Source organism: Solanum tuberosum, unplaced genomic scaffold (assembly GCF_000226075.1).
Source record: "Solanum tuberosum cultivar DM 1-3 516 R44 unplaced genomic scaffold, SolTub_3.0 scf00262, whole genome shotgun sequence".
NCBI classification, from domain to species: Eukaryota; Viridiplantae; Streptophyta; class Magnoliopsida; order Solanales; family Solanaceae; genus Solanum; species Solanum tuberosum.
This window is the reverse complement of record NW_006239186.1, coordinates 157,320-172,598: the sequence shown is the minus strand read 5'-3', so window position 1 is coordinate 172,598 and position 15,279 is coordinate 157,320. Positions and strand designations below refer to the sequence as shown.

At 32.8% G+C, this 15,279-nt stretch overlaps 2 protein-coding genes across 7 annotated transcripts; one reads left to right on the top strand and one right to left on the bottom strand.

Moving 5' to 3' along the window:
• Positions 1–6: 6 nt before the first annotated feature.
• On the top strand, positions 7–5,830 carry LOC102601422 (protein polybromo-1-like). 6 transcript variants are annotated; one of them, XM_006357885.2, is made up of 6 exons: positions 7–375; positions 852–1,194; positions 1,319–1,387; positions 2,169–2,307; positions 4,664–4,718; positions 5,052–5,830. In XM_006357885.2, the coding sequence occupies exons 1-5, from the start codon at positions 303–305 to the stop codon at positions 4,688–4,690; spliced, it is 651 nt and encodes a 216-aa protein (XP_006357947.1). In that variant the 5' UTR covers positions 7–302; the 3' UTR covers positions 4,691–4,718; positions 5,052–5,830. The 6 variants fall into 6 exon arrangements, with proteins under 6 accessions (XP_006357947.1, XP_006357948.1, XP_015169187.1 ...); XM_006357886.2 differs by lacking the exon at positions 5,052–5,830 and adding an exon at positions 4,989–5,002; XM_015313701.1 differs by lacking the exon at positions 4,664–4,718 and having other exon boundaries at positions 909–1,194.
• Positions 5,831–6,008: 178 nt separating this feature from the next.
• Positions 6,009–8,908, bottom strand: LOC102601079 (uncharacterized). Its single transcript, XM_006357884.2, has 5 exons — positions 8,436–8,908; positions 7,120–7,241; positions 6,841–6,932; positions 6,356–6,442; positions 6,009–6,282 (listed from the first exon to the last, which is right to left on the bottom strand). Exons 1-5 carry the CDS (start codon positions 8,789–8,791, stop codon positions 6,175–6,177), a joined length of 765 nt encoding a protein of 254 aa, XP_006357946.1. The 5' UTR covers positions 8,792–8,908; the 3' UTR covers positions 6,009–6,174.
• Between the last annotated feature and the right edge of the window lie 6,371 nt (positions 8,909–15,279).

The window sequence follows — 15,279 nt, the reverse complement described above, 5'->3', positions numbered from 1 at the left end:
CCCATTGCTCCACTCTCAGCCCCCCATTTTCCAGCAACTAGGGTTTTTTCCCCTCTTCTTTTACTGAGGGAGTTAAGAGTTGTCCGATTCTTACCCATTTCCAGTTTTTACTGTTGTCAGCACCACATGGTTTTTATTTTACATTTTCTTAAAAGAAGTGCAGACAAAAAAGATTGAGTCTTTCTTGTAAACCAATAGAAATTTCTGGGGTTTTTTCCATTCTTGAAGATTGAGTCTTTCTTGTGAACCAATAGAAATTTCTGGGTTTTTTAACCATTCTTGAAGACTCAGTTTAAAGATTGATGGCTAAGACTAAACCTGGAAAGAAAGACCTTGATTCTTACAGTATCAAGGGCACCAACAAAGTTGTTAGACGTAATATAACTCTTTTTGCTCCTATGATTGTACTTGTGTTTATTTCATTTCCTTATTTGATCAATTTTGGTTTTGGTAATTATTTTGTTGTGTGTTAGTAGGATAAAGATGGTATTTTTTTTATGTTACTAGCTGTTTATTTGGCTCATTGAAGTAGTACTCTTTTTTTCCTTCTATGATTTATATTATTGGTTGTCTATTAGAGTACCATCTTTTGTATTGCTCATTGGGTTTTGCCTTCCTAAATTATTTGGTTATTCTTTAACTTTTGCTTTAATGTTTCCACAATTAGTGTGTAGATGTCCTAATTCACTCCAACAATAAAAAAAGAAAGTATTTTTGTATTGTGGTTCTAAAGGACACTGCTGAGATTTGGGGTGTTATCTTCTATTTGCTATTAGCATTTGAGTTGTTTAAGTTTTGAATTGTTGGAGGTCACTAGACTGAAGAATATATTTTTGAATTTTCTTTCTCAGCTGGTGATTGTGTATTGATGAGACCATCTGATTCTGATAAACCTCCATACGTGGCAGAAATAGAGAAGCTAGAGGCTGATCACCGGAATAATGTGAAGGTCAGAGTTAGATGGTATTACCGACCCGAGGAGTCTATTGGTGGTCGCAGACAGTTCCATGGGGCCAAAGAACTGTTCTTGTCAGATCACTTTGATGTGCAGAGTGCACACACCATTGAAGGGAAGTGCATAGTGCACTCTTTTAAGAACTACACCAAATTGGAGAATGTGGGCCCTGAGGATTACTTTTGCAGGTTCGAGTACAAAGCTGCCACAGGGGGGTTTACTCCTGACCGTGTAGCTGTGTGAGTTTCTAATAGCTTTGCTGCTTAACTTGAAGCTTCTTTGTCCTTTTCTCAGTGGAAGTTGAAAGTTACGTTTGTAGTGTTTACTAAAACCTGGATACTTCGGGATGTTTTGATTTTGAAGGTATTGTAAGTGTGAGATGCCCTACAACCCTGATGATCTCATGGTACAATGTGAAGGATGCAAAGACTGGTATGCCTCCAAATGTTCACAAATTCATCTTCTTTACGCATTAGCATGCCTTTTCTGCTTCTATGCATGGAAATACACAAGTGTCACTCCATTTAATGTTTTAGTTAAAAACAAATGGATATCTTCATATGTGTAATTACTTTCAGTTTAGATCAAGCGTGATGTAAGGACAAATTAATGTTCGGTCAACTTCAAAGGGCACAAAGCTTGAAAAGGCAACAATTGAATTGTGTCATGTTTCCCCCTTCTTTTTTTATCAGCCAAATGCAGCAAGTTTAATTAGTTCATCCATGCAGAGTTTATCTTCTGAAGTGGATTATTAAGCTGTCCTGCCTTTTAATTGTCCACTATCCACATTATATTACTATGTCAACCAGGGATAATAAAAGTTCATCTATGATTTTTAGTTATATGTCCAATTACTTACATCCCATATCAAGCTATTGTCTCAACGTTGGTTGATAAACTAAGTTTCTTTAGAATTAAAACTGTGATGAGAACTGGAAACTTTTATTAGAAGTACAAAAGTACCTATCTTGGTATATAACTTAAGAAGGAAGAGTCTTCATAAGTCTAAAGTATGCATTAGGAAGTGTAAAAATCTTCCTGTGTCTGTAATTGTCTCCATTGATTTAGGGTAAAATGGCTACACTCTTCAGCATCTTTTATTTAGGAAACCTGAGTCATGGAGTTTTTAGCTTAACCTAATTTTCTATATTACGAATATTTGATAACCGTATCTATAAAAAAAATATTCATTTTGCCTGCAATTCTATTGCAGGTTCCATCCCTCTTGTATGGGGATGACCATTGATGAAGCAAAGAAATTAGAGCATTTCTTGTGTTCTGACTGTTCCTCAGAAGATGAAACCAAACGTCCTTTGAACTCATTTCATGTTTCACCACCTGATGAAGCAAAGGTAAAAACTCTGTACACTCACCTGGTAAACTTTTACATGATATTATTAGTAATATCTGCAAGTATTGTATCTCCAAGTTAGCCAACAAACTGTTGTTTGTGATAGAAAGGGTGAACTTTTTGCACTATGTTCTCATGTGTAGCCTGACATTTAGGATCATTATGGAAGGAGAAGGTCGCACTTCTGAAAGTGGTGCATGTTTAGTTTGGTTATATCTAATATATCAGATTCTAACCATAAGGGAAGGAGAAAGACAGGCTAGTGGAAGGGAATACCCAAAGTCATGATGTTCAATAACTAATGACCAAGTTAAGCTTGTTTCAATCTGTCTCTGAGTTGCTCAAAGGAAAGCATAAAAAAGTGCAAAGCATGGATGACCTGGGGATGGAGAATGTTGGAAGTTATAGGACTATAAGTCAGCTTGGAAAATATGATTTAAGTCCCTGCTGAACTGTATCTTTCTTCAGATACGGTCTTCATAATTACCTAGTGGGATAACTCGAATTACTCACTCTTACATTGGCTTCAGTCGAGTTTGGAACTACTTTCACTGGGAACAGATTACTTTAGTTGAGTAGAATCTCATTAGGTTAGAGTCTTTTTTACCAGCATAAAGAAAACTAGCCGCTATAGGATCATTACCTATGTTGCTCAGACTTTTCAAAAATCTCAACGGGTGCATGTCGGATTCTCCAAAAGTAGTACTTTTTATGAATCCGACACGGATGCGGCATTGAAACTGAAGAGTCTGCACAACTTAGATCATTAACATTCAATATAGAGGATTATCATAACTAGACCATTGCTCAGCTGGCTGTGAACCTACCTCAATCCTTCTTTATCCAAGCTTGTGACTGAAAATGCTCACATTATAAAAGTTGCTTGTTACCCTTAGTATTTGGGTTTTTGTTATTAGTGTTAAGGTATTGGAGACACTTTTAATAAGGTGGGAATAAAGTTACTAATTTAGGAAAAAATGACATATTTGGAGCAATTCGAAAGCAAAAGTTTAACAATTACATGTTTAATTAATCTGGGAGTATTCTGTAATTGTTGCGTTACTAACCATATGTCCACTGCTAAGGTGCGGGACTCTACTTCCTTACTTTAATATGATGTCGGGTCATTTGGTTTTCCATCAAACTCGTGAGTACTTTATCTGATTCTTTTAGAATGTGTGGGATAACATATTTGGAGATATAAAGGGGTTCAGATAGCCTCTTGGGTTGTCACCTTCCTTTTTGTCCTTTGAAGATGATGTAAATTATTGCGAAGGTCTTTATAAAAGAAACAACAAACTATTGTTGCTAAGGTTAAATCTCAAAGATGAATTCCTACATATTGTTCTAATCTTCTGTGCTGTCTAGAGCGTTGCATATTACTTTCATTTCTTAAACTTAAAATTTGCCTCACATAAAACTATGTAGGCTTTGATATTTTTTAGAAGGTAAGTAAACAATGTAGGCTTTTGTATAAGAGGAGCTAAGCAGAAATCCTATATTTGTTCTTAAGTGAAAGGACTACCCATTCTTTTACAGATGAATGGCCTAAGGAAATTTGTATGTCAATAATTTTGGAGAAAAGTAATCATGATCACATGCAGAACACGTGGGCAAGACTCCTTTAACCCTGTTTGGCACAGAGAGTCGTGTACCAATGCTTGTCGAAGTTGGTTTGTCAAGATATTGTGTTTTGAGGTAATTGGTGTTGATTTTTTCTCTCTGCCATGGTCATTCATGCAAGAATTCAATGGGAAGAAGAGTAGATTATGCAGCGACATTTTTGTAAGAAACGTGGGGGGTGGTTGTTAATATGAAAACTAAATGGTATGAATGTTTGATAAATTGACAGAACGGTTGGTAGTTGTGGTGATATGGGCGACTGAGAGTTAGAAGAAGTTGATATGGTTGAGGGGAGAGATAAGTTGGGCATGAGTCATCATATGTTGAGCTAATTATTGAAACTATCTTCTAATGCATAGATAGGAGTTAAAAAAGGCCACATATGTATCCCTTCACATCTTTCAGTGTGTCATGAAGGGGATCACATCGTTTTATATTTGTAAACCGAGAAAATTCTCTATTTCCAGCTTTGAATATCGGTGGATAAAGGTGCCTCTCCACTGTATTTTTTGACTTAACAAAAAGAAAGGACCTTCTCCACTGTCGGCCTGAATTTGAGCTCGTGACCTGCAATGTACGTACCTTTATTGAACCAAAGCTGTGGGGGGTTCCTGAAGGGGATTGCTTCATGATACTGCTATCCTATTAATTTAAGCTCTCTTTTGTACTCTTGACTGTAATTTATCTGTAACTGACAAGCATTTTAGCTAGACTGCCACTATTCCCGTTGCTAGGTGGAGTCAAAGCGCAGGAAGAGATAAATAGCTGACCTTGATGCAGTATGAGGAGGTACACATTTTCTTGCGTTGTAGCACTGGCATTGTCGTATGTGTTATCAAATTGTATAGCGCTGGGAGATCACTATCCTTTTGTAAAAGCCAGAAACCTTCTCTATTTACTGTAACAACTTGCTATTTATAAAAGTTTGTGCACTAGACTGAGTTGTGTCTACTGAATGCAATTTGTGTGGCCTCATGCATGAGTTATAACTGAATATTGCAGAGTCTACCAAAAGATGTATCTTAATTTATACAAATATTGGGAACATCGCAAATTTAGGTGCCTGTTTCTATTTTGATTTTATAACTCTCCTCTTCCTGTATCTTCCCCTGCCCCCGCTAGGTGCCTGTTTCTATATTGGATTACATGTGAAGCTGGATGTATGATGACAAGCCTGTAAGAGCTGATCAAGAATCATATTGATGAATAAGAACTTTGCCTCATCTCGAGTTGCAATATATCTGGTTAGGATCTCCTGATCAAGAATCATATTACAACAACATACCCAGTGTAATATCAAACCATGGGACAGGGGAAAAAGAGCAGCTTTCTAGGTTCTGCCATTGTAGGGTCAAAAATCTCACAAGTACGCAGACCTTACCTCTTCCTTAAAAGGAAGAGAGGCCTGATCAAGAATCATATTACAACAACATACCCAGCGTAACCCCACAAGTACGCATACCTTGCCACTTCCTTAAGAGGAAGACAAACCTGATCGAAAATCATATTACAACAACATACCCAGTGTAATCCCAGAAGTACACAAACCTTATCTCTTCCTTAGAAGGAAGAAACACCTGATCAAGAATCATATTTGTAGTGTACTAATTCGCTTAAATTTTCCTGGGAACTCATTGATCAATAGTGATCTTTTGATCGATGTCCCTTGCTACAATCCTTGTATGTGATTAATGGAAGATTGAGAAACTTTCGTTGCTGAAAATGAAGTTATTTCTGCTACTTGGGCGACTTTTTGCTTTTGAGTAATCGGGTTTTTGCTTTCACAATGCCTTATAACTTTTGGTCTCCCAGATGATTTTGCTCTACGAATCAGAATTTTGATTCGTTGTAGAACCAAAGATGATCAATTATTGTAAACATGTGTATTCTAGTTACCTGTGCATCAAATGCAATCTGATACTACAATAGTATTACTACACTCAATCCAAAGCTAAAGCTAGTTTGGGTGACTATGAATCTTTTTTATTCGTCTTAAAGAGTTGAAAAAATGAGGGGAAAGGTCAGTGATGAGTTTGTATTTATATTTAAAACTCACTATGTAACGTATAAATATAACTCATAACAGTGCTTATTATTATAAAAAGTGTATACTTACAGCTTTATTTACACAGAAAATCTAAATACTGTAGGATACATAGAAAATACAAACTGCTGACAGGTTATATTATTCAAGATTACACAGGGAGAGAGAAGAAAACAAAATCTTCTGATGAATGCATTGGTATTAGTTCGACGACTTGACACCTAATATTTTAGAGAGCTCTTTTATTAAAGGCTTCTCTTTAATGTCTTCATTTTTCTCTAAACGCCATTTTTTCGACTTCTCTTCAGCCTGAGAATAAAGGTTAACATTCATTAGATAGTGATAGAAGCAAATATTGAAGAGTAGTTGAACATTTGCTTACCCAAATCCTTAAAGGACTCAGCTGCTCTTTGAATGTTTCCAATCTTGGCTGAACAATGTCCTTCCCTTTCGTCCGGATATCATCAGGCTGCCCAACATCAGAATCATCCACATATTACATAAACCAGAAGCATCGAAGATGGATCAACTAAACAACACATTCCATCTAACTAAAACTGTCTATAAACTAAAAATCAAACAAACTAATTCCTCAACTAAGCTCGACTAGAACAGAAATGTAGACGTCAAAATTCCTCTTCCCGCGTGTCCACCCACCAACCAAAAAATCATAAAATCGCCATCTTCTATGGATATCAGGTACTCTTCCATCTTAAAAGCAATGGCTTGAGTGTTACTCCCATATGTGATCTTACCTCATTGTGCCACTAACAGAATGTTTAGCGGAAATTAAGTTAGCAGTACAGATTCAAACATCCATGAGAATGTCCATAAGGAAATCAAAAGAGAAAAAGAGATTATGCTTACATTGTGCAACTCTAGCTTGGATGCTGCCAAGCCTAACGTCAAGGCGGAACCACCAAAGACAAGAGCAGTGGCAATAACAAATGCCTTTGCAACTACATTGAACAGAACTATAAACAATAAGGATCCAAAAACAATATCACCTAAGATCAAGGGGTATATCTTGTTGTATGTAAATAAATGTAAATTTTCTGAGATTTACTACTTTCTGGAAATACTTCCAGATCAAGAATTTTACAATTCTAACAAAATGGACCCACACATGTAAAGCTTTTGTCTTACTTTGAGACATCCCCATAGCTGCAGCAGTAAGTTTTTCAGGATTGATCGGTGTGTATTTATCGCGACGCAAGTCATTTGCTGTTGAGGCTTGTACAGAGTTTTCTGTATCTGGCAACTGCCACCTGGAGAAGATATTACCAATGTGATCGTCAAAAGAAGATACATAATCAAGAAGATAGAGAGGTTTACTTCATACACGCTAACTATTGAATGCTGAAGCAGTTAAAAGCACACTTTCATATTAGTTACAATCCCACAATATTATCCCAACACAGAGAGAGTTAATATTGCATATACAGATTCACACAACTCCGATAACTACATTCATAATTCTATAAAACAGAAAGCCAAGCAGATTAATCTAAAAACCAACGAAGACTAAGAAATCATCGTATTACCACGATGAAAATAATTTTAACTTTTTTTAAGTAGCAAGTAGAAGAGATTTCTTTTGTGACTCAGATGAACCTTTTAGCAGGGAGCACAGGAATGAAATCTATAGAGCAGTCTCCGAGAAATAGAAAGTACTATCAGAGAAGTAAAATCAGCAAAAAATTTACTTCCAAAGTTGGTTAGCCAAGAAAAGTTAAGCACAATTGCCCAACTTATACATCTACCAGCTGATCACCCTTCTATTACTCCAGGATTTTCAATTGAATTATCAAACATCTCGAAAAAGGGACTTCACTCGCACGAATTAGATCAACGAGAAAACTCAAAACAGAAACCTTCCCACTGAAACACTTACACCAGCTAAATCAGTACCATAGTCCATACTCACACTTCATTGTCTAACAGTCTAAGTCACATATCCACTGTCTAATAATACCTCTCTGGCACCCGAACTCCAAAAGACAATCAACCCATTCAAAAAGCTGGTCATGTTAATAAATCCCTTTTTTCATTTTCTGTAGGTGCATCAAAACTTAACCCCAACATACAGAATTTCAATTTGTAATCACAAATTCGCCAAACTAAGAAATTTCCCATCACTTCTTTCACTCCAAAGAATATGAAAAGTTTAGATAAGAAAAAGAAAAAGACAACCCAGTAAGATGTTCAAAAATTAAAATTTTGCTAAACCCAACATCCAAAATTCTGTCTTTTCAATCACAAATTAGCTAAAAGAACAACAAAACTCAGTACCCATTCTTCAGTTACAATACATAAACTAACCACCAAAGACTAAGAAAAATTAGCTAAACCCAACATCCAAAATTCAATCATAAGTCAGCTAAAAGAAGGTATAAACAACAAAAAGAAACAAGAGAAAACTCAGTACCCTTTCATGAGTGAAAAAAGAGCAGAAAAGTTACCTTTTAGGTCCAAAGGTGACTTGTGGAAGAGAAACATAAGCTCTGAGTGGATTAAGAGCATCTGGAGATACAGAATTTGTCCTATTGGGATCAGTAGGGAGAACCCATTTGGAAGTATTAGAGAGTGAGGAATCTGAAGAGGAAGGAGAATGGAAAATCTTGGAAGGTAAAGAATGTCGAAGAATCTCAGGAAGAACATCAGGAGAAGATGATTCTTGATTTACAGAACTGGAATTGGAAGGAGAAGAAGTTGGGTTTTTGTTGATCTTTTGGGCTAAACGGGTAACGGCATGTTTGGATTCTTCAAAGAAAAAAGCTCCTTCTTTTCCTGCTAATCTTCCTGCTAGAAAACTCATTCTTCTTTATCGAATTGGATTTTGGTTTAGTACTGGGAAATTTGAATCTTTCAAGGTTATATATATACCATAACATTTTTTTTAATAAATATACTGTTACCTCTATTTCCCTTACTTACACACTAGATAAAACTTTAAACAAAAAAACTAATGATGATGAGGCAGAAATATTATTATTATTTTATAGATAGAAGAAATTTGACCAGTATTTTCAAAAATGTTTTTTGGTGAGAGTTTCGGGGCGGGGCATATCAAAAATGCTCCGTGCGTAATTGAAGTTGAAGGCGTTTTTTTTTTGGAGCTATTTTTGCTTTAAATCATGTTCTTTATTATTGGTGTAATGATATTTCTCAAATAGTAATTGTAATATTTTTTTTTCTTCATTATTGATTATTAATACTTTCCTCAAACAAAAATCATAATATTTTTTCTATATATTATAGGTTATTTTAAAATTTATTTGTAAAATTACTTTTACTTATTTTCTTACTAATAAAATTATAAAATTGAATATAAATAAAATTACTCTCCATAAATTCATAAGACTTATGCCCCGTGTCTCGGGACTTACATCCGACCCCATCTTGCCTTGCGAGTTGCGTCCCTGCCTTTTAAAACACACTTTGAAAAACATCATATTAAATAAAATCTTGTCAAACAAGATAAATAAAACTAATAATTAGTGTAGGAAGAAGATTAATAATATAATAACATTGTCAACATTTACTAGTAGAGCGGCCTGCAAGAATCGAGGCTAGTAAACAGTAATTATGTCGAATTAACTTGAGGAACAAGAAAATATTTCAGCCCCATCCACAATGGTAATCGAAAAATGAAAATTTATCAATATGTATAATTCGATCAAATTTATTTATAATATAGTTCATATTACGAGTAATTTTCCTGGATAGTCACTCATGTTTGAGAAATTACCTTAGAATATCAATTATGTTTATTTTAGGATCACAATATCACCCAACTTTACCTTTTTTCCTCAAAATATATTTACACAAAAAAAATATTATCTCTCTCCTAATAGGATGCCATGTCACATTATTCCTTTTTCATTATTAATTTTTTTAAAAAAATTTAGGCAACCCATATTACCTAGTAAAAAAAAATTACATTGCCCAAAAATTTCTACCCTAGTTCTAGGGGATTAGGCGGCAAATCCAAATATGAGCTCCTCCGATTCTTCAAGAAAATATGTGGCTTCCTCCGATTTTTCAAGTGAGATAATGTTTTTATACGGGCACTAATGGGCAATGGCACCTTTTTGTTGAGTCCGGAGCCAAAAGTGCAACTTTTTTTCCTTTAAAAAACAAAAACGGCAAATCAAAAAATAAATTAACCAAAAGGGAAAATCGCTCTTGACGGAGCGATTTTGTTCTGACAAAAATTGACGCTGCTCAGCTAAAAGAAATAAAATCGCTGCCGATTTTCTCAAATAAATATTTTTTCTTTAAAATCTCTGCTATAACAACGTTTTTATATAAAAAAAATTAAAAGCAAAATCGCTGCTATTTTGTTTAAGAAATTAAAAAAAAAAATCCTACCTTGCAGAGAATTTAATAAAAATTAAAAAAAAAAATTAAAACTGAAGCAAGCGATTTTCATAAAAAGCTTTTTAAATTATTTTTTTTACCCTTTCAGCGATTTAAATGAAAATTTAAAAAAAATTAAAACTGAAAATCACTGCTTCGGTAGCGATTTTTTCTTTAAAAAACTTGTTTTTTTTTTTTAAATGGCTGCCGTCGGAAATTTATGTAATTTAAAACTTGTTCTTTATGTGTTTTTTTTAATTCCTTAACAAAAAAATCGCTGCTATAGCAGCGATTTCACTTTTAATTTTTTTTTTGTAGAAATGCAGCGATTTTTATTTCTTTTAACGGAACGACGTCAATTTTTGTCAGAAGAAAATCGATCCGTCAAGAGGGATTTTGCCCTTTGGTTTTTTTTTTTTTTTTATGTGCCCTTTTTGTTTTTTGAAGGAAAAAATGACCCTTTTAGCTTCAGACTCCCTTTTTGTTGATATTTTAATTCATTAGAGTAATAAGGTGACCATATTGTCAAACTACAAAGGGTATAATGTTTTTAAAGAATTTTAAAAAATGTTAATAATAAAAAAGGAATTAAAAAAATGTTAATAATAAAAAAGGAATAATGTGACATGGCATCCTATTAGGAGAGAGATAATATTTTTTTTGTGTCAAGTATATTTTGAGAAAAAGAGGTAAAGTTGGGTGATATTATAGTCCTAAAACAAACATAAGTGATAATCCTAGGTAATTTTCCAAACATGGGTGACTATCCAGGGAAATTACTCTTCATATTACATATAATTGATTTTAGAAAGAATCATTTCCTATTAAGTAGGGATGTACATGGTCGGGTTGGTTCGGGTTTTTCAAATATCAAACCAAATCATTTGTGTCGCATTTTTAAATCTATAAATCAAATCAAACCAACAAAATTTGGGTTCAGATTTTTTTTGGATTTTTGGGTTTTTTCGGTAAAGTATTCTTACAAACATATAATTTATTTGTACTCCAAATATTTCTTTAGTCCTACCAAAATACAACTATCTAAGGTGTTTCTTAAGAAAATAACACAATATGATATGAGTAATGACACTAAAATATCCAACAAAATAATAATAATAATGAAATAGCGTAAAACAAATATTGCAAATGAACAAGTCATAATGAAAATGATCATAATTTAAAAGTACTAAATCATGCTAAAATAAGTTTAATAAGTATTAGTTACATGACTAAATATTAAAGGAAATTAAAATTAGATTATGTATTTGAATTGTCTAAACCAATGTAAAATCAAAGAATAAATATTCAATATTATTGTCATTCTTAGTGTTTAATTGATTTTCTTTTTGCATTAGTATTAATTTGATTTTGATTTAAACATTATTATAATTACCAATATCTGTTGACTATAATCTTTATTGAACCATTCAGAATTGCAAGTTTCAAACTTGAAATAATATATTAAAAGATAAAAACTATGAAAAAGTATAAGAAATATTAAAAATTATATCAAAGTAAATATTTTTATATATAAAATAAAATTTAAAAATTATATATATAATGTCGGGTTGGTTTGATCTCGGGTGTTTTTTTAGTTAAAACCAAACCAACCCAAAAATAGTCGGGTTTCTTTTCCAATACCAAACCAAGTCAAACCAACCACTAGTCGGGTTTTTTTTCTCGATTTGCGATTTGATTCGATTTTCGGTTCGATTTTGTACACCCCTACTATTAAATGTATTTTCATTTTAAGAACTCAGCATTTACTCTGAGTTACTCCTTATAGCTCATGGAATTGAATTATGACTTAACTAATTAGAGTCGATTTTTCATATGGTTACTCAATTTGGTAAAATTATTTAATAAAGTGACTTATTATTTTTGTTCAAATAAAGTAACTCAAATTTATGCATTTGTTTTACAAAGTAAATAAAATTATTAGAAGCCACTTTAAAGTGAGAGAGAAAGGGCTAAAATATTCCCTGAAGTTTGAACTTTGATTAAAATAGTCCTTATTCTTCGATATTGAATAATTATAGCCCTTCAACTATTTTTCACCTTTTTTTTTACTTCATAAATTAGATTCTTTTGTTCTATTGATAAGTCCATAATATAGATTATACAAAGATAATCATAATATGTAAAAAGTTAAAAAGAGAGAAAGAGTGTTAGTTTAGAGGCAAAATAGGTACAATTTTTTAAAATGAGATAAAAGAAAAGAATATCTATTGTTTAAATTGGAATAAATATTTAATTTTAAAAGCAAAGTTAGAGGGAAAAATGATTTTCACTCAAATAATATTACAAGACTGACAAATATAATACTTGAAAACTTTAACAATTTTTATTACAATGATGAAATCTCCTCACTTTATGTGACGTGGAATGATTTATAATTTTATTGGATAAGACATAAGAACCCCCTAAACTATGATCGAAATCTTAGAGACACGCTCTAACTAAACTAAGGTCCTATTACCCCCTCTCCTCCCGAACTATTTTTTTTTAAAATTTTGTACACCTTTTGGCTTACCGCTTACGTGGTACACTCCGTGACTCCATGCAGTTGAGGCACGTGAGAGATATTTTGATGCCACGTAAGCTAAAAAGAGGTATAAAATTACAAAAGAAATGGGTTCAAGGGGGTAATAGGACTTTTGTTTAGTTAAGGTGTGTCTCTGAGATTTCGGTCATAGTCTAGAGGGTACTTGTACCTTATCCCTAATTCTATATTAGGAAAAATTGTTAAAGAGAAAACACATAAAAAAAAATCCTTAACTTGGCTCGGTAACTTACTTAAACTACACGGGTGTTCAAATACCCCCTTAACATCTTTGAAGTGAATTTTTTTCAACCCTCCGAACACCTGCCAGTTGAAGACTGAGTGTTGTTAGGCACGCACGTTTTCATTTGTTCACGTCGTTAAGTGTTTAAAAAAATAATTTACATGTTATATATAACTCATCCGTTCCCAAAATAAAACCGAACCCATTTCTAAACAAATATTCCTAAATCTCAAATCCCATTGTCATTCTAAAACTAAACCTAGCTAATTTGACTTTATTGTGAAGGGATCTTCAACGCATATTGTGAAGGGATATTCTTTTCAAATTTATGGTGTTTCCCGACGAAAACAAAGTTACCATGTTAGTAATTTGCGTTTGGATGGCTGTAGCATTTGATTAAATTTAGGGTTTTGCCTAAAGTTTGAATTTTACCTTTTCTCGAAGAACAATTATTCCTTTAAAGATTCAACTTTTAGGTTTGAAGAGCTAAGATTTGAGATGAATCAAGAAAAAGATAATAAATTAGGGGTGTGTTTGGTATGAAGGAAAATATTTTCCTATAAAATGTTTTCTTGGAAAACAAGTAGATTTTTGACTTATTTTTTCATGTTTGGTTGGTGAGTATAAAATATTTTCTGAAAAAGATTTTTTAGTGTTTGATTTATGAATGAAAAATTATTTTGAGAAAATATCTTTTATTTTTATTAGAGAGTAGAAAATAATTTTTGAATTGAAATTGAAAATATTTTTTAAAAACAAACTTAATTTTTTTTTGTGGGGAGGGAGTGGGGGTGGGGGGTAGGGGTGAGGGTGGGGTAAAAAAAAAATGAAGTTGAAAATATTTTTTAAAAACAAACTTAATTTTTTTTTGTGGGGAGGGAGTGGGGGTGGGGGGTAGGGGTGAGGGTGGGGTAAAAAAAAAATGAAGTTGAAAATATTTTTTAAAAACAAACTTAATTTTTTTTTGTGGGGAGGGAGTGGGGGTGGGGGGTAGGGGTGAGGGTGGGGTAAAAAAAAAATGAAGTTGAAAATATTTTTTAAAAATAAGCTTTAAATTAATTTTTTTCAACAAAAAAAATTGATTTTTTCAAAAAAAATAAATTGTAATTTGAAGTTGGAAGAGAGTTTTGGAAAGTATTTTACTTAATTTTTGAAGGAAAGTCATTTTCCTTAAATTTGAGGAAAATGAGTTGATTTGGAAAACATTTTCCAAAACATTTAACCCAACCAAACATGAGAAAATTGGATACCAAACACACCCTAGGTCGTCATTTCGGATGATTGAACTGGTGAGGGAGAAGAGGAAATTAGGGTTCTTTGAATGTGAAGATTGTTCTCCAAATGGATAATGGGTCGAATATTACCGTTGGAGGGACAAAATATTTTTTTAAAAAAAGGTAAATAAAATGATTAACGCTCCGAAGAAAGTTGTATCAACACGCGCACTAGGCTAGCGTTAGAAGGGTTGAAAAAAATTCACTTCAAAAATATTAAAAGGGGTATTTAAACATTCATATAGTTTAAGTGCTAAAATAAGTTATCGGGGCAAGATCAGAAGGGTGTTTTATGTGTTTTCTCTAAATTTACCTATTTACTATGCAAAATGATTTACATTACCCTTCGTAATACTTATCAATACAAAAATATCCCAAACATTAGCTATATGTAGGGGTGTTCATGGTTTGGATAAAAACCGATTCAAACCGAAAAACCAAACCAAACCGATTAAATGAACCGATTTAATTTGGGTTTTGATTTGGTTTGGTTTTAGATTGTTAGTAACCGATAGTATTTGGTTTGGTTATGGTTTTGTTCGAAAAAAATTGAGAAATAACCGAACCAAACCAACAAGTTATATACATAAATTTTATTATTATACATACATAATATATTATATTCATAAACAATTTTAAAGATTTTATATATGTTTCATCAAAATTTATTTATAATTTACTTATGAAAGAAAAAATGTCCAAGGTGAGAATATTTTTTCTTATTGGTTTCATGTATATGAGTGTCTATGAAAATTCTTTGTGGGACTGAAAATGTCATTGCCTCTTCCTTCTATGCCAAAATAGTGAATTTTGAAGTTTTATTCAGTAAATTCAATGATTGAAAGTTTCTATAATGCCAGTCATTCTAACTATTTTTTTGTTTT

What these genes read in the sequence shown, in the direction of transcription:
- LOC102601079 (XM_006357884.2), bottom strand. Translation starts at nt 8,791, where the DNA reads ATGAGTTTTCTAGCAGGAAGATTAGCAGGAAAAGAAGGAGCTTTTTTC. An exon ending in AGCTATGGGGATGTCTCAAA is followed by an intron (nt 6,933 to 7,119) that starts GTAAGACAAAAG and finishes TGTTCAATGTAG; the next exon opens with TTGCAAAGGCATTTGTTATT. An exon ending in CCAAGCTAGAGTTGCACAAT is followed by an intron (nt 6,443 to 6,840) that starts GTAAGCATAATC and finishes GATGTTGGGCAG; the next exon opens with CCTGATGATATCCGGACGAA.
- LOC102601422 (XM_015313698.1), top strand. Translation starts at nt 303, where the DNA reads ATGGCTAAGACTAAACCTGGAAAGAAAGACCTTGATTCTTACAGTATC. An exon ending in ACTCCTGACCGTGTAGCTGT is followed by an intron (nt 1,195 to 1,318) that starts GTGAGTTTCTAA and finishes TTGATTTTGAAG; the next exon opens with GTATTGTAAGTGTGAGATGC. An exon ending in CACCACCTGATGAAGCAAAG is followed by an intron (nt 2,308 to 5,051) that starts GTAAAAACTCTG and finishes TGCCCCCGCTAG; the next exon opens with GTGCCTGTTTCTATATTGGA.